This window comes from Myotis myotis, unplaced genomic scaffold (assembly GCF_014108235.1).
Source record: "Myotis myotis isolate mMyoMyo1 unplaced genomic scaffold, mMyoMyo1.p scaffold_m19_p_14, whole genome shotgun sequence".
Classification (NCBI taxonomy): Eukaryota; Metazoa; Chordata; class Mammalia; order Chiroptera; family Vespertilionidae; genus Myotis; species Myotis myotis.
The window spans coordinates 843,755-861,293 of record NW_023416318.1 but is presented as its reverse complement, the minus strand read 5'-3'; the positions used below and the strand labels follow the sequence as shown (position 1 = coordinate 861,293).

Sequence of the window (17,539 nt, the reverse complement as noted above, 5' to 3'; positions counted from 1 at the left end):
GATGCACAGCTTCTCCCCCCTGGCTTCCGCTCTCCTGGCCTTGGGGCCAGAAGCTGGCTTCAGAAGGGACAGGCTGCAGCGGAAGGGGCAGGCTGGGGTCATAGGGCTGGCTGTGGGGGCTGAGCTCTCCCCCAGGTCCTCTGCCAAGAACAGGAAGAGGAGCCGAGAAGCGACTGTGCTAAGAAATCCCAGTCCTGAGCTCTCACATCACAAATGCAGAAACCACAAACCAAGGAAAGAATAAAAAAAACCCAAGCTTTAAATTTTCTCTCTCCTAATAGCTAGTTCCAGTGATGTTTATTACTCAGCCTGAGCTGGAATAACCTTAGACAGAAATAGAAACAGCCCCTGGTTTTACTGAGCCTTCGCACAGTCCTCTGACTTTTCGGTTCATGTCAGGGCCCCTGGCTGTGGTGCCAGAGACCACGGGAGGCCAGACGGAGCAGGGTCTGCACAGAGGGGCGTGGCCTCAGAGCAGAGCCAGAGAAAGACAGCCAAGCAGCTGGTTCCAACAGTGCAGCCTGGCTGGCGACTGGGTTTTGTGTAGGGTGAGCTGCTGGGGCCCTGGAGAGACCAGCCCAGACTCAGAGCTAATCTGGCCTAGAAGGACATGTGGCCACAGGCCAGCAGGGCCCAGGCCCAGAAGTCGGGTGGGTGGAGGTCTGTGCCACCCTGTGCTTGGCCCAGGGAAAGAGCCTGGGTGGAGTCTGGGGAACTCTGTCCGCAGGGCCGGTGCAGCAGGGGCGGGCGTGGGCGGCGGGCTCTGTCCAAAGGGGTGAGTGTGGGCGGCGGGCTCTGTCCGAAAGGGTGAGTGTGGGCGGCGGGCTCTGTCCGAAGGGGTGAGTGTGGGCGGCGGGCTCTGTCCACAAGCTGGTGCAGCAGGGCGGGCGTGGGCAGCGGGCTCTGTCCGAAGGGGTGAGTGTGGGCAGCGGGCTCTGTCCGCAGGGCCGGTGTAGCAGGGGCGGGCGTGGGCGGCGGGCTCTGTCCAAAGGGGTGAGTGTGGGCGGCGGGCTCTGTCCACAAGCTGGTGCAGCAGGGCGGGCGTGGGCGGCGGGCTCTGTCCGAAGGGGTGAGTGTGGGCGGCGGGCTCTATCAGAAGGGGTGAGTGTGGGCAGCGGGCTCTGTCCACAAGCTGGTGCGGCAGGGCGGGCGTGGGCAGGGGGCTCTGTCCTTGCTCTGGAGCCCAGGATCCCGCCTGCAGTCAATGGCTGCTCAGGGCAACGGTCCTCACCTTTCTACCTGGAGGGGCCAGGGTTCACACCTCTAAGTCTCCTGTGGCACAGGGGGCCATCCCCGAGGCCCTGCTGAACCTTGTGTATGTCCTGAGATGGAGAGAGGCAAGGATGATCAACGCTGCCACTTTCCTGGGGAAGCTGCTCTTCGGAACCCAGCGTCACTGCTGTGCTCTGCACTGTCACTGGACCACCGGGTTCTGGTCTCCTGGTTCTCACCGAAGGGCAGGCCAGGCCGGCCCTCCTGGGTCCTCAGGGCCACTCCAGGCCAGGCAGCCGGCTGTGGCGGCTATCGCAGGGGCTGCTTGAGCTCAAACAGGCCAGTCCCGCCCTTGACGACTTTCCCAACCACGAGGCAGGCGGAAGGAGACCTCAGCTCGTCGTGGGATCCTGGGAGACAGAGCACGTGTTAGGTGGCTGAGGGAGAAGCTGGGGGTGGTGTGAGGGGGTGGATAGGGCACCTTGGAGCAGCCCAGGGTCCCAGAGGCTCACTGCCCTGCACTTGAGAGAAGGCCCTTTTCCCTTCAAAACACAGAGGCGCTTCCCTGCCTGCTGCCCACCCCTCCCAACCACTTCCTCCATGAGATCTTGCTTGTGTGCAAGGGGAAGGGGAAGGGGAAGAGGAAGGCGTGGGGAAAGATGCCCAAGGAACAGCCCATTTGCCCGAAGCAGATTCAGGAGGGCCGGGTCCTGCCCACACTGACCCAGCATGGTGGCCTGCTTCAGGAACTGGAAGCTGGTTTCAAACGTCATCTGCTGCAGAGGGGACGAGTTTGACTGGATCCCAAAGCGGTTCAGAGGCTTGTAAACACCCTCGAAGCACATGTAGTCGGCGACCAGGGAGAGATGGCGGGGATCGACCGCAATGCCTGTCAACGGGCAGCAACATCAGGAAGGAGGCCGCACTGGGGCAGTGGCTCCCGACAGGTGTCCCTCCCTTCTCCCTCGCTACACTGCCTCCCTGCTCCGCCGTCGCCAGCCACACAGGAAACAGGCTCCAGACGGGGCGTGAGAACTGACAGCACTGCTTTCACTCGAGAACTGAAACCCTGACGGCTGGACAGGCCAAGTTATTGTTCGGATGTGCTGCCCTGGTTTGCTTTCTGAAATAAACTGTTATAAGGTTTTCCCCCATAGCTTAAAGCAAACGGCCTGCACCTGCAGAAGACGAGATTCCCTCTGCAGCCGGCTCGCGCTCGCCTCTGCCTGACCGAGTTGTGCCCACCAGACATCCTGCTATCTTCCAAGGTGCCCCATTGTTCAGGCAGCTCCCCCAGCTGCTGGTGCGACCCCGACCCAGCCCCTCTCGAAGAGAACAAACACTCCCTCGGTGCTGACGCCGACACCGGGTCTCAGCCGCGGTCAGAGGATGTAATACAGTTTCTTAAACGCTCACGTCTCCTGGCCTGGCTCCTGCTGTGCGGACCTAACAGTTACCAGGCAGGAGCTTTCAGAGGCCGGCGGGCAAGACACAGTGGTGGCCCTCGATGGTGGGACTTGCCACATGAGACTGAAACACACGTCGCCCCTTCCCTTGGTCACTCTCAGGGCCTCCAACAGCTACACACTCACTGTACCTCATGTTAGTTCCCCGGAGCTGCTGGACGACACCCCGATCTCCCCATGGCTGTCCAGTCTCTTACCGTACACAGCAAACACGTCCTTGATCTCCTTCTCGATCACGCGCAGGGCGGCCTCGATGCCGTACGTGTTGGCCATCGCGTGGATGTCGTTGGAATAGAGGCGGCGCAAGTCCAGGACCTGGGGAGGGAGGAGGGACTGACTGGGAGGGCCCGGCCGCTGCTCCCTCCACAGGCGACACCCAGGCTGCTCTCTCCTTGTGTGGCAGTCGAGCACAACTGATGACAAAGTGGCCGCCAGGGTCATGGAGAGGAAACAGTGTGGGCAGAGCTGCCGACAGGACGCTGGCTGGGCCCAGGCCTGCTCCTCGCTGCCAGAGCAAGGGACTGGACGCCCGCTTTAGAGTCAAGGTATTTTTTTGTTTTGTTTTTGTTTATTTAACAGAAAGACCTGTCTCCTAGGATCGAGACACCCCTCAATGGGTGAGGAAAGTTCCCTAGCAGAAGTACAGACACCTGTCCAGGCACCTGGGCAGGGACAGTCAGCTGCAGGGTGTAACCTGGGCCTCGTCAGGGTCCAGTTCGGCCGCCCTGGGGGCCCGATGGGGCTCCATGAGATGGCAGTCACCCCCACAGAAGACCTCGGTAGACCTGGGGGCTCGTCTGGCCTTGTTTAAACGAACTCGCGAGGATGCCACGGAGCTCGCCCTGGCTGCCTCTCAGCAGGCGCGAACCCTCCTGCTCTGTCTCCCGGAGGAGGACATGGTGAGAGGGTCCCAGGCAGAAGGGGCCTCTGTGGGCAGCTGCTGTGGGGGAAGTCTGCGAGGCGGGAGAGCGCTGCAGCTTGCTGGGGACCAGAGGACCCGGGTGAGAGGGGTCCCAGCTCCCAGTACTCTGTGCACAGGGGCTGAGAGAATCTCAGAGGCCATGGGGGACTCCGGGAGGTGGGAGAGGCCAGGTGAGCTCAGACGAAAGGACAGACCTGCTGGCAGAGCAGGTGGGACAGGTACATGGGCCTCTGCTGGCCGGGCCTGGGGGCTGGCCCTGGACCACCTCTATGCCCAGGGCCTACTTCACCAGATAAAGTGAGCAGCTCCCAGGCCAGCAACTCAGCAAACTCTTTCTTACAACTATAGTCTGGAAAGGTTTTAATATCAAGGAAAAGCATTTATACTCAAACTAGAGGCCCAGTGCACAAAATTCATGCACGGATAGGGTCCCTAGTGGCTGCCGGCTGCCGCCCCCTGGTGGTTAGCACACATCCAACTCCTGGTCGATTGAAATCCCGCCCCTAAGGACAATTTGCATGTTACCCTTTTATTAAATAGGACCAGTCTGAGAAACTCGGGGTTACAGTTAAGCAGGTTCTGTATTGTGAGCAGTAACTGGGCTCACGTGCATGGTAGATCCCACACAGGGGGGCCAGGCCATGCCAACTTGGTTTGGGGACCCTGGGCTAGAAGCACCAGCGGCTCAGAAGCACCAGAGCAGAGTGGCTGGACCTAGCCCCGAGTGCGAGGTAAAGGCAACGCTGGCCGTGCACCAGCAGAGGGCCTGGGCCGTACCTCGACGGCCAGCAGAGGGCCTGGGCCGTACCTCGACGGCCAGCAGAGGGCCTGGGCCGTACCTCGACGGCCAGCAGAGGGCCTGGGCCGTACCTCGACGGCCAGCAGAGGGCCTGGGCCGTACCTCGGCGGCCAGCAGTGGGCCTGGGCCGTACCTCGGCGGCCAGCAGAGGGCCTGGGCCGTACCTCAGCGGCCAGCAGAGGGCCTGGGCCATACCTCGGCGTACTTGAACAGCTCTGGAAGGTTGATTCCTTCTGTGTTTAAGACGAGCTCCTTCTCGTTCTGGCTGTTGGTGGTTTCATTCAGGAGGCACCTCGTGATGCCCTTGGTCGCATAGATGACAGCACTGTGGGCCAAGGACACTACCAGGGAGCTCATGTCAAAGTTAATCTTCATCAGCGGGAGCTTCACCGTCACCTGCCAGAGGAGGAGAGCTGAGCCCAGGGAGATGGCCGCCCAAGCCCCGCACGGGACAGAGGCCACGCCAACCGGGTTCCCCGCGGTACCCCTCCAAAGCCCTCTTAGTAAGCGCCTTGGCCGGGGACAGGTGGCCCTGCTGGGCGAGCTGGGTCAGTGAGTCTGCACCGTGAACCTGTGGCTAAGCCGACCAAACAGAGCAGCAGCTCCAGTCCCCCAGGCCACGGTGGAAACGGCGGAGCGATGTGTCACTGGTGTCGGTGAGAACGGTGAAACTCACGTCACCCAACATCGTCCTCGCGACCCTTTCAGTGACCACAAAGCAACACAGGGATCTGTGTGATCCTGGTCAGTGACTCCTGCCTGCACTGCCACAGGGGAACCACTGGCCGGACCAGGGCACAGGAGAGCTGTGTGTGGACTGTCTGGGCCTCCACACCACCAGCCTGCGAGGGAGCCATGTCCCCACGTCGGAGACCAGGGGCGGCGGGCGGCAGGCGGCAGAAATAAGTGCCCTGCTGCCCCACCAGCTTCCACGTGTGCTGACGACCTGCTGAACCGAGGGCTGAATGAGGCGACGTGTGAAAGCACCGACAGGGTCTGGCAGGTCAGGCCCACATACACTCCTCCTGAAAGTCAGAGCAGTGGCCCCCTAAGGATTTGAAAGCCACATTTGTGAGGCTGTGATCTGGGGCAGAGGGTCCACAGCTGTCACCACAGGTGAGTTTAAGGGCCCTGGGATTAAAGAGAGACACCAACTCTCACGGGCCCCAAATGGCCGCCTGGCCAGTGCAGGAGGGCGCTGAGCAGCAGGCCCCTCCCGCCACCTGCCTGCCCCCGCCCCACGGCACTGACCACTGACCTGGCACCACAGGCTCTCCTCGGCGTCGTACTGGTAGTCCTCTATGAACGGGTGGGACTCCCGGACGGCCTGCACCCGGCGCTCCACGGCCTCCGCTTCCTGGGACTCCTGGCTGCTGCTGGGCTTCCGGGGCTGCCTCGAGGGTGGGGCAGGGGCCGAGTTCTCCTCGGGGCCTGAGCCCCCCTCTTCATCCTGCTCCTGGGCTGTGGGGGCACCTTCCCCACTGACGTTTCCTTCCTCTGGCACATCCTCGTCGTCACTCTGCTCCCCCTCCTCCTCGTCCTCGCTCTCATAGTCAACCTGGCAGGGAGGGAGCGCAGGCTGTGGCTGGGCCCCCATCGCTCTGGCTGTTCACAGAGGCTTATCTGACCGGCCCACCCGGGCCCCACCTGCCCTGTGGTCTGGGCCGCCATCCTCCTTGCCCCGCTGGCCCGTCCCCTGGGAATGCCAGCCCCCCAGTGCCCATGCCCCTCCTCACCCTCACCTTGTGAATCCCCTCAGCCCCCCAACCCTGCTCTTTGTCCTTAAGCCATCATGTCAGCAGAGGACTGGTCTGGGGGAGAGGACAGAGGTATTATATTTTCATTTTAGAAACGGGAGGCAGCCTGACTTCGCCTCCTTGCCAAAGGTCGCTGGGTCCTAGACACTGATTCAGGTCCAGGACAGCCAGACCCACAGGGCCGCCCTGGGGGGCACCGCCCGGTGCCTGCCCCGAGAACACCATCTTCTTAGCAGAGGAGTGAGGGCAGGCTGGTCTGGCTCCAAGGTTCCTGACAGGTCCCAGCAGAGACAAAAGAGCAGCCTTATGTGTCAGGAATGACCCCTTGGGTCTGACGGAAGAGGGGGGCGTGACCACAGCCCCTCACCCCAGCCGGAACCCCTCACCTCCTCCTCTTGCTTCTCCCGGCGTTTGACATCAGAAGCATCGGCGTCCCCCTCCTCCGCTTCGGCGTCCACAATGTGCTCCTCCTCTCCCTCCTCGCCTTCCTGCTCTCCCTGCGGTGAGGCCGAGGAGGAACAAGATGCGCTCTAGTACCTACTGCCCGGGGAGTCCACCTGTCCACCCACCGACCGATGCACCTACCTCCCCCCTACCCTCCCACCCAACCCCAGGCGTCCACCCAGCGACTACTCTGTGTAGCCCTGATTCCACAGCTCCTCTTCGGCCTCCGTTTTTACATGGACCACCTGCAAAATCTTGCATTTAAAACAATTTTTTAAAGGGCCCAGACTCTGCAAGTCACTAAAACAAGATGGTGCAAAATCCTGTTCCAGATATTTTTGTTGCAGGTGGAGATGAAGAGTAAGGGTTGTCATGGTGGGATATTGAGCATTTTAGAAACCAAGTATTTATACCTTTCCCTTTCTGACCTTGGCTCCTAGTTTCTCAGTCTCCTGAGTGATTTAATGATAAGGACTGAGCAGTCTTTCAAAGACAGTCCATGCCCATCTCTGCCGGAGTTAGCCAACTGGTAGCCGTCCATGGCAGGAGACCCAGAATGCTCTCTGGTCGAGGCCAGTCCCTCAGTTTAGGGATGAGGAGACGGGCCCAGAGAGAGGAGGTGGCACAGCTGAGGTCACCGAGCAGGCAAGGGCAGTGTCAGTGTTTGCTGCACCCCACCTAAGTACAGCGCAACAAACCCCGGCTCAGAGGACACCCCGGGACCTGCCCCCGCACTTCCTCGGGTCCAAAGGCTCTTCCCTGGCTCCTTCCTTTTTGGCCACTGAAGTCCAACTGCCCTGCTTCAAAATGCCTCTGGTCCCTGCCAGTACCCGTTGGCCTCAGTTCACTGGGCCTAGGTAAGTCGAAGGCAGAGAACAATGAAATACAAAAAGAACTTCCAAAAACCCAGCAAGTACCATTATTTTGAGTCTATCCTCAGGATAAAAAAATCAATTTGGGGGGAGGGATGGGAGTGGAATCCTTGGGAGCAGACAAATGAATGACCTGGGGCCCTAACCAGGGCTCACCAGACCACGCTGCTCCCCTGCGCGTCCACCAGACCACGCTGCTCCCCTGCGCGTCCACCAGACCACGCTGCTCCCCTGCAAGGCCCCCAGACCATGCTGATCCCCTGCATAGGCCACCAGACCACACTGCTCCCCTGCAAGGCCCCCAGACCACACTGCTCCCCTGCAAGGCCCCCAGACCACGCTGATCCCCTGCGTAGGCCACCAGACCACACTGCTCCCCTGCGTAGGCCATCAGACCACGCGGCTCCCCTGCAAGGCCCCCAGACTACGCTGATCCCCCTGCAAGGCCCCCAGACCACGCTGCTCCCCTGCGTAGGCCCCCAGACCACGCTGCTCCCCTGCGCGTCCACCAGACCACGCTGCTCCCCTGTGTGGCCACCAGACCTGAAAAGTCAATGTTGCTTTTCAGCTCTCAACACAGCAGATAAATGCTAAGGTAAGTGGAGAGATGGGCCAGCAACAGGGAGGGGCTGAGGAGCGCTGAGAACAGTCATGGACCTGTCCCAGGAGAGAAGACCCTCCCTGGGCCAGTCCCCAAGGACCCCTGAGGGACTCACTCACCGGAGGCCTCCCTGACTCCCCCGCGTTGTCCAGATCCCGCTGGGTAGCTCTTCGTGTGTTCACGCTTCTGAAGGCTGACGCTTTGTTGTTCTTCTTTCTGATGGACTCCATCAGGATTTTAAAGAATCTAAAGCGGGAAGAAGGCCACGCAGGCGTTCAGGAACAGCACCTCCACGCCCCCTGCTGCAGGGGTAGGAAGTTCTGTCCGGGGATCTCCCACCCACGTAGGCCGATACTGGCTGGGGCTATTCCAAGACCTGGCCTCCCGCTCAGCTCACGTTTTCCCTCCTGCAGTTTCTGAATGGCACACGGCACGTCAGAAAGAACACGGCTGCCCGGCCCGCCAGGCCTGCACTGAACACGTGCTCTGCCCATCCTAGGGAGTGTGGCTCTGAGCACGATAGTCTTTAACTCCCTCGTCTGTGAAAAGTGGGTATCAATATGTTTCATGCAACTTGTTTTAAGGCTTAGCAATCACACTATGTCTAACACCGGCCACAGGGCCTGGCAGCGTGATGCTCAGTAAACGACAGCTGGTGCAGCTGTGGCTGTCATCTAACAAATGACCAAATCTACGGTAGGAGAGGGGTCCAGCCAGGACTAGGGCCTCCCCCTGCCTGCCCGCCCCTGCATCTCCAGAAAGTGCGACAGCTCAGGCCTGGCAACTCCTGTCTCCTTGGTGTGGAAGCCCAGCAACTTGATGAAAGAGCTGTGGACAGGCTCAGTGGAATTTCAAAGGCAACGATAACTTACTTTGTGGCAATAAATCCTGTCATCAGGTTAGAACCAAACCAATCTAAAAGAAGCAATTCAAGCACAGCCTAGGGGGCCTTTCCTGCCCCCCTCTCTCCTCCTGAGATATTTTTGTTCCCTTAGGGACTCATCCCATCCCACCCCGCCCCCTGCTGCTGTGTTTATTACTCTCTACCTGCTTCATCAGGCTGCAACCATACCAAACGGACTGCTCTTTTGTTTGCTTGGTTAATCCTCACCCGAGGATATTTTTCCACTGATTTTTAGAGAGAATGGAAGGGAAGGGGAGAGACAGAGAAAAACAGATGTGAGAGAGATACGTCCATCGGTTGCCTCCCACACGCACGCCGGGACCTTCGAGCCTGCAACCAAAGTATGTGCCCTTGACCAGAATCGAACCTGAGACCCTTCAAGTCCGCGGGCCAGTGCTCTATCCACTGAGCCAAACCGGGTAGGGCTGGACTGCTCTGAATTATGTGAAGTATCCGGTGCCTCCGGTGTCCAGGCAGCCAGCCAGTGTTCTGAGCCTTTACTGTGCCCCGGGGCACAGCCAGGATGAAAGCCAGGAGTTTAGAGTCTTAATGTGAGGAGCAGGCAGGTCACGTGCTTACTATTGGGGGATTATAAACAACATCACTGCCGCTCTCCCTCCTCACTCTTCTTTAAAACTTAGTTGTATGTGGGTTTACCAAGGGCAGGAAAGGGCTCCCGCCTACGAACCTGGGAAGAGCTGGGTCACTAGGCACTGGGGACCGAGCGGAGGGCCCGATGGGGGAGGCCAGGCTTACCTTTAGAAAGAGGCTCCAACTGGGAAGCAAAGTCTCTAAAAGGACAGGCTCTGGTTCCAGATCCTGTTCCCCCTGAGCCTGGAGAGAAGGCCTGACCTCCCTGGCACAGAGGGACCACTCCCAGCCCCTGCCGCCCCCTATGCAGATGCAGGGACGGAGAGAGGACCAGGTGTGGAGCACTGGGCCGGCCACAGGGGCTGCTGCTTTGACTTACCAGGCGGTGACTCTGGGGCAATATCACCCACCTGAGGCGCTTCCCTTTAGCATCCCAAGTCCCCCCACAACTGTCCTCAACCCCAATCACACATCTGCTCCCACCCACCTCTGGGCATGCTATGAGCGCATGCTCAAGCCATTAGCTCTGCTAGCGACCTCCCCAGCCCCTTATCTAACATGGAGCTGCATCCTCCCCACCTCACCCCACCCCACCCCACCCCAAGGTTGGGTCTAAGTGCAGATGTTATTCCAAGAGGCCTCCTCTAATCTCCCTGGTTAGGAATCTTTTCCACCTCACCTGCCGCTCTTGGTGAACAGGACTGGCGCAGAACACACGAGAAGGTGAAAAACTAGACTAAACACATGACCGGAAAGTGGCAGACACGCTGCCAGTGTGCGAGTTCTCCTGGAGGCGCAAACCATGTGCCACTCCGAGAGCAAGGGAACGAAGGCCCCAGTGACTGCCCCAGGAAGGCTTGGCTGATTGTCAGGACATGGCAACTGAGAGGGAGCAGCAGGGGAGGCTGCACAGAAAGCTCCCATTCCACATAAATGATTATAAACAGAGAACACACCCTTGGCTGTTTCCCAAAGTGCCTGCCAATAGCTCCACCACCTGTTGTTTTCAAAGTCGTTCTCACAGAAGCGCGAACTGCAGATGGCCCACCTGGTCCTTTCATAGCTAGGACCGGAGGCCAGATCTTACACACCGACCCTAGTTCAAGGCTCTTTCCACTTCTCCACCCCACCCCATGCCACCCCCCAGATAATTTATGTACGTGTTCAGAGCTACCTGCCAGTACAGTATGTGTCACTGTGATCTATATGTGTTGTTTCCCATCTGTGTTACAATAGTCTCATGAACCCTCCTACACTGCGGGTGGGAATGTAAACTGGTGCGGCTACTATGGGAAATAATACGGAGGTTCCTCAAAAATGATCCAGCAATTTGACTACTACTGAGTATCTACATAAAAAAGAATGAGCTGGCTGGTGTGGCTCAGTGGTTGAGGATCAATCCATGAACCAAGAGGTCACTGGTTCGATTTACCAGTCAGTCAGGGCACGTGCCCAGGTTGTGGGCTCGATCTCCAGTAGGGGGCCTGCAGAAGGCAGCCAAATGATGATGTTTCTCTCTCGTAGATGTTCCTATCTCTCCATCCCTTTCCCTTCTCTCTCTAAAATAATAATAAATTAAAAAGAATGAAATCTATCTGTGATAATATGAATGGACCTAGAAGGTATTATGCTAAGTGAAATAAGTCAACAGAGAAAGATAAATACCATGTGATTTCATTTACATGTGGAATCTAAAAAACAAAATCAAATCAAACAACCCAGACTCACAGAACAGATGGGTGGTGCCAGAGAAGAGAGGGCTGGAGGAAGGGGGCGAAATGGGTGAAGGGGATTAAGAAGTATCAACTTCCAGTTATAAAATAAGTCGCGGCAATATAGTGTACAGCCTGAGGAATACAGTCAAAAATATAGTATTAACTTTGTAAGGTGACAGATGGTGACTAGACTTATTGTGGTGACCATTTCACAATATACAAAAATGTCGCGTCACTGTGTTGCATACCTGAAACTAATATAATGTCAATTATACCTGAATTAAAGAAAAGTATCATAATCCCACAGCTGGGGGAGAAGGGAAGAAAGGGAGGAAAGGGAAGAGAGGAAAGGGGGCAGGAACGAGGAGGGAGAAATGAAGCAGCAGCTGTGTGGGAGGGTCACGCTTCTGCAGCACGCACACACTTCCTGTGTCTGTAAGAGGCCTTACCGGGGGCTTCACTGCCCACACCTGACAACAGGGGTCCTGGCCATGCCCCAGCCCACATGCGGCTCCTTCCCGCACCTCGGGCCCATTCTGCTGAAGTCACAGAGCAGCTCCACCAGAGCTCCTGCACACGGCTTTATCACAGCTTTTCAAGTGCACAAGCGAAATACAAAGTGGGAGTTAAAAAAAGTCTTTCACTGCTGGAAGAAGCCCAGCCCGTCCTTCATCAAGAAGAAATTTTTTAAAAGTGATAGATTTTCGTCCTCGCTGGTTTGGCTCAGTGGGTAGAACGTCGGCCTGCAGACTGAAGGGTCCTGGGTTCCAATCCAGGCAGAGGCACATGCCTGGGTTGCGGGCTCGATCCCCAGCAGGGGGTGTGCAGGAGGCAGCCAATCAATGATTCTCTCTCATCATTGATGTATCTCTCTCTCTTTCCCTCTCTGAAATTTAAAAAAAAAAAAAAGGTGATGGACTTTCAACTCCCCAAGATGAGGCAAGTGAAGGGAACTCTCCACACAGCCTGGTGCAAGCCTCCTGCAGACCCACCTGCTCACGGGCCTCAGACGACTAGAAATGGGGCGGAGCATCCCACTCCCCGCTCTTGACAATGCTCAATGGCCACATGGTCCTAGCTCCATTTCCCAGAAAAGGGCAGCGTGGCCAGCACACACGCAGCCCGGGAGGCCGCTCCTCCCGGGTAATTAATGAGCTGGCAGGCTGAGCACAGACGGGTCTCCTGGGACATGCCAGCACCAGGAGAGCACGGGCCGCCTGAGAGAACAAACCTCCTACCCAGGTGGACAGCGATGGAGGTGTTCCCGAGGCCCAGCCAGTGACAGCCTCACCCCGGGCTCATGGGCACCGGGACAGGATCCAAAGGGCTGAGTTCACGTCCGAGCTCCCCATCTGCCACAATACTCACTATCCTAAATGCCACCTGCATAGGGACCAGCCCGAAGTCAGCTCACAGCTTCAGGGGGAGGACAGCCGCTCTCTCCTGGCCACACTGCCTCATGACCAGCCTCTGAGTGGGTGTCACCCAGGCAAGGTTTGTGGGACAAGAGAACTCATGGACTTTCCGCTGCTACTCTGTCCGCCATGGGCTCTCTCTCTGAGCAGCTTAGAGACTGCCACGCGGTCTAAGTTAGAGGCAGATGGTCTGTGGTCTGTGGCCAAATCCCACCAAGAGATGGGATCTATTTGGGCCATACCAGGCTTTTAAAAAGATAGGAGTTGGTTGCTAATGCTTAAAAATTAGGAAACTTATTTATAAAGATAAAAGCAAGTAACCAAACCACCAAAGACAGAAGAAAGATGGGGCGGGGACTTTCTTTTTCTGTAAATCAGATCGGGCTTCCCTGGCTCACATTCCCTCCCCCTGGAGGCAGGTTCTGCGCACTCGTCTGCCGGGAGCTTCCCCACCTTCCCCACCGGCCCCGCCGGCCTGTGACCCGCGAGGCCCTGCAGCCACGAGCGTGCATGCCTCGATCGGGGGTCAGCTGGCAAATCAAAAGGGCTTTGTTGACTGGCTGGCTGGTCCCACCCGATGTGCCCACTCCCATTCCTGTGTACTCAGCACTGTGGCCTGTGCTTTTCAAATGTCCAACAGTGACTTGAACTTGAGAGAAAAAGGATGTTCATTCTCCCTACCAGAAGGAAACCCAAACGTCTCTGTAAGAAGCTGGAGGTAACCCAGTTCCCGAACTGGCACTTACGAGCAGCAGGCCACAGGTGTACTGCTCATCCCCAGGAAACGAAAGTACCAGGAACTACATTATCTGCCTGGAATCACATCATGTCAGAAACGAACACCTAGCGCCGGCCCGCTGTGGCGGCCGTTCTCTCTGCGGTCACCTTCTTCCATGCCTGAAAGCCTACAAACCTGAGAAGGCTCACCAACCAGCAAGAACGGGGTTCAGGAAGTGGTGTGTGGTCAGTACAGTCACACGTATAAGCCAGAGTGGAGATGAGGTTTCCAGATTAGGCTGCAGGGCCCATGCTCCGTAAGCACTTCCCATGAAGAACTAATTTGGGCAAATGAGCCCCAACCTCCAGGAGTCCTGAAGCCAGGAGGGCTCAAGACCCACGACAAAGTCGAACAACAAAGCGGCCCGCGTCCTGACCTCGTCTCCATGAAGTGCAGAATGTCCGCAGGCCTCAGGCACTTCTCCTGCTCGTAATACGCATGGGGCAGGAACTGAAACCGCAGCTCGTACACCCGGAACTTGTTCTGCTTCTCTCCCATCCAGAAGGATTCCTGGACATCGACTTTCTGCAGCACCTAGAACCAGATACACAGGGAGAACCCAACTGCTCAGGTACCAGGGCATTACAGGTGGGTTATGGGAAACCCGAGGGCTTGGGGGACAGGCTGGGACCACTGGCCAAAACACCAAAGAAATTCCCCAGCCTACAGGTCGTCCCCGGAGAATAGCCCCGGCTGCGGGCGTGGGCTCCAGCAGGGCTGGTACGCTAACCCAGGACGTCGCTTTATTTGTAAGGCACACGAGAATGCTGCAAGATTATTTCTAAAGCTTCCTGCTCAGCCCCTCCCCTGCTCAGCACCTGGCAGAGAAAGCTCCCCCCTCATTGGTGAGAGTCTGAGCCCAGGGTCTGAACAGTCCTGACAGGAGGCCGTGGGGAAAACGCCTCGCCCAGGCGGCAGCAGGTCCCCCAGGCAGCAGGTTGCCCAGGAGGCAGCAGGTCCCCCCAGTCTGCAGCAGGTCGCCCAGTCTGCAGCAGGTCGTCCAGGCAGCAGGTTGCCCAGGAGGCAGCAGGTCCCCCCAGTCTGCAGCAGGTCGCCCAGGCAGCAGGTCCCCGAGTCAGCAGGTCGCTCAGGCGGCAGCAGGTCCCCCCAGTCTGCAGCAGGTCGCCCAGGCAGCAGGTAGCCCAGGCAGCAGCAGATCCCCCCAGTCTGCAGCAGGTCGCCCAGGCGGCAGCAGGCCCCGCCAGTTTACAGCAGGTCCGAGAGATCATTACCTCCCCCAGGCACACCCTGGTGAGCTGCCTCTTCAGGCTTTTCACTCTCTTCAGGGCTTTTTTGGTGTTGAGCACGGGCACGCTCATCATGGGTGTCTTGATGTTGGCGCTGGCCACCATGAGAATCTCCCTCAACCTGTCACAGAACAAGGACACCTGATCGTAAGAGGCACCCAGGTCCCCTTTCTTGTCAGAGCCCTTTGGGGTGTGGGGCAGATCCTGAGATCTTGCAGGGAAATATGCTCTGGCCCATGTGACAGCAAGTGACTCTCCTGTTTCCTCCACTGGAGTATGGCTCCTCAAGGACAGGACTGGGTCATATTCTCGTTTCCTATCACCTGTTTCTTGCATACAGCAGGTGCTTACTAAGAGCTTACTGAATGAATGAAAGGTAACTAGAGTCTACGCCCCTTCTACTGGGTGCCGGCACCCTGCTCAGGCCTTGCCCCTGAGCTGTCAACCTGCCCAGCTGTGTGGGAAGGTGGGCCCCGCAGGTGAGGATCCTGAGATTGAAGAAGCTAAGGAACCCGTCTCAGACAGTGGCAGGGCCAGCTATGGATGCAGGTGGGTCTGACCCCCACTCTTTCCTCTCGCCCACTGGCCATCATCCTGCAGGTTGCATACAGTTACCTGCAGGGCCAGGGCTGCTGTGGGTCATGTTCTACGTGGATGGTGCCCCACAGTTGGGCAACCAGGTGGCCCTGCAGGGGCTTGTGAGTCCCGCCCCCAGGAGTGGGAAATTGATAAGCATCCAGGTAACTCTGATACAGGAGCTGGCAGAGGATATATGGGGATTCTAAGAGGCCAGCCAAAGAAACTGCACAGAAGAGCCGAGTCCCCCAAACTCCAACCCTGATCCCCACTTTGATGGGCTCTGACTTTTGGTCACGCACACACACTCTAATGAAATGCGTTCTTCCCCGGGAGTGGGCTAGGACAGATCCCACATCGCACACACCCGTATCCCACCTCGGAATGCCCAGGGTGACGTTCATCTCCCCTCTGCCAGCAAAGTGGAAGGTGTTCAGCGTCATCTGTGTGGAGGGCTCCCCGATGCTTTGGGCGGCCAGCAGGCCCACCGCCTCTCCCGGGTCGCACAGCGAGCGCTGCCACTTCAGCTGCAGCAGGGTCCGCAACCTGTAAGTGGGGCAGGACAGGGGTTAGGAGCGGACACCACCCACCTGTCGGTTGGGTGTCCATACCATCCAAAACCAGGGTGCATGGAACTAGTCCCTCTCCCTCCTTCTGGGCTGCTATTTCCTAACAAATCATCCTCTCATCCTTAAATTCCTGCGGGCGACCCTGGAATGTCTTCATTAGCCGCAGGGATTCCAGCGGGGTGGTGAAGCTCTGCACGTCCACCTTGGACTGTTCAGGCTCTGAGGATGCCATGTGTCCACTCTGCACCGGTTACCAGCCCCCTGAGCGGTGAGAATGTCTGAGCTCCCCAGTCACAGGGTTTCCTCTGTGAACCCTTTGCCCCACTGGTTGTGAGTGTGGAGACGTTAAACCTCCTGCTGTACAAGCCAGGACGAGGTCCACAAGGCAACTGTGGGGTAAGGGGGTGGGGCTGTGGGGCTGTATTTTATTAATTAGTGCAAACGGCTGCACGTCAGAAGTGTGGGTCCTATACAATTCTGCAGTTACTATTCTTCCTTTTAGAACAGCAGGGAATACTGTCCCCCCACACATGGAACAAGGGCTCATCAAACGGAGATGAAATGGACAGGTGTGCAAGTGCAGGAGAAAGCAGCCAAGTGCGTTCCTATGCAAGTTCTTTTTAAAAGTCAGACTTTGCATTAACCCAATGTGTCTTCTCTCCCAAGTACCTCAAACCAGCGAGGTGTGAGCGCACATCGGTATTCCTGTCAGACAGCCTTCAGATACCTCCAGGACGTTGGAGCTGCACCGAGCCTGCTGCTTGCTTACAGGCCCCTGCCGGGACAGAGGCTCTCAGAAGTGACCTCTCTTCAGTTTGGTGTGACGGGTGTGGCTGAGAGTAAGGGAACCCACTGCCATTCAGTGGCTGCCAACTCTGACAGCAAATCAAGAACAAGGACAGAACCGAGGCAGGATCGCTGGCCCGTCTCGGCCCTCCAAACCCACGTGATGCTCCCCAGGGCTAATCTCTCCCCGGTTCCTGATGGAGTGCAGCTGGAGGGAGGACCACCACGGTTCTTCCGAGAATAAGGGGCAGCACCCTGAGCTGCAGGGGAGCAGGAGGAGGGGTGGGGGAGCCAGGACTTTCGCTTGTAGGGCCAGCCTTGCTGGTAGCTGTGATAACCTGTAGGACTTATTCGACATGGGAATCTCGGGGGCCTGGCTGGAGAAACCACTTTAAGGGGTAAAGAGAGCCCCGCCCCGCCCTCCCTCCAGCATCTGTCTTTGCTCCTTGCCTCTACTGAGTCCCATCTCCCCGCTGCAGTCCCTGCACCCTGTCAACCTCTCCAGGCACCAGGCGGGTTTCAGCAGGGGCAGGATGAGCAGCCTGGACACAGCAGGTGTTCTTGGTCGTCCAGCTCCGCAGGCCAGGCTTAGTGAGCGAGGGCAGGACCCCTGACAGCCCTCCAAGACCAGCCCCACCAGCCATTCCTGGGGCACTTTTGGTGTTTTAACCCGCTGTGGCTCGATGCTGGTTCCTGTCTGGCTTCCCACCCACCTACACCACAGGGTTTTTTCCCCCTTTTGTGTGTGTGAATGGGCCCAGAGTAAAACATGTGTTCCTTCTTCCTTAAGGCTTCAAAGCCCAAAGCTCAAAGGACCAGTGGGATAATCAGATCCAACCCTCACAGACGGCTAAGGCACGGTGTCATAAGGCAGAACGATTTGCT

The 17,539-nt window shown here is 57.8% G+C and overlaps 1 protein-coding gene across 5 annotated transcripts in view; it reads right to left on the bottom strand.

Moving 5' to 3' along the window:
- Positions 1 to 257: 257 nt before the first annotated feature.
- Positions 258 to 17,539, bottom strand: part of POLR1A (RNA polymerase I subunit A) — a 78,040-nt gene continuing 60,758 nt past the window's right edge. For 2 of the 5 annotated variants that reach the window (XM_036333916.1, XM_036333919.1), the window contains 10 exons: positions 15,678 to 15,845; positions 14,709 to 14,844; positions 13,853 to 14,010; positions 8,193 to 8,319; positions 6,543 to 6,653; positions 5,658 to 5,957; positions 4,595 to 4,795; positions 2,876 to 2,993; positions 1,937 to 2,101; positions 258 to 1,622 (listed from right to left, as the gene is read on the bottom strand). In XM_036333916.1, coding sequence (XP_036189809.1) covers positions 1,522 to 1,622; positions 1,937 to 2,101; positions 2,876 to 2,993; positions 4,595 to 4,795; positions 5,658 to 5,957; positions 6,543 to 6,653; positions 8,193 to 8,319; positions 13,853 to 14,010; positions 14,709 to 14,844; positions 15,678 to 15,845 — 1,585 coding nt within the window. In that variant the 3' untranslated portion in view covers positions 258 to 1,521. The other 3 variants (XM_036333917.1, XM_036333918.1, XM_036333921.1) reach the window with 3 other exon arrangements.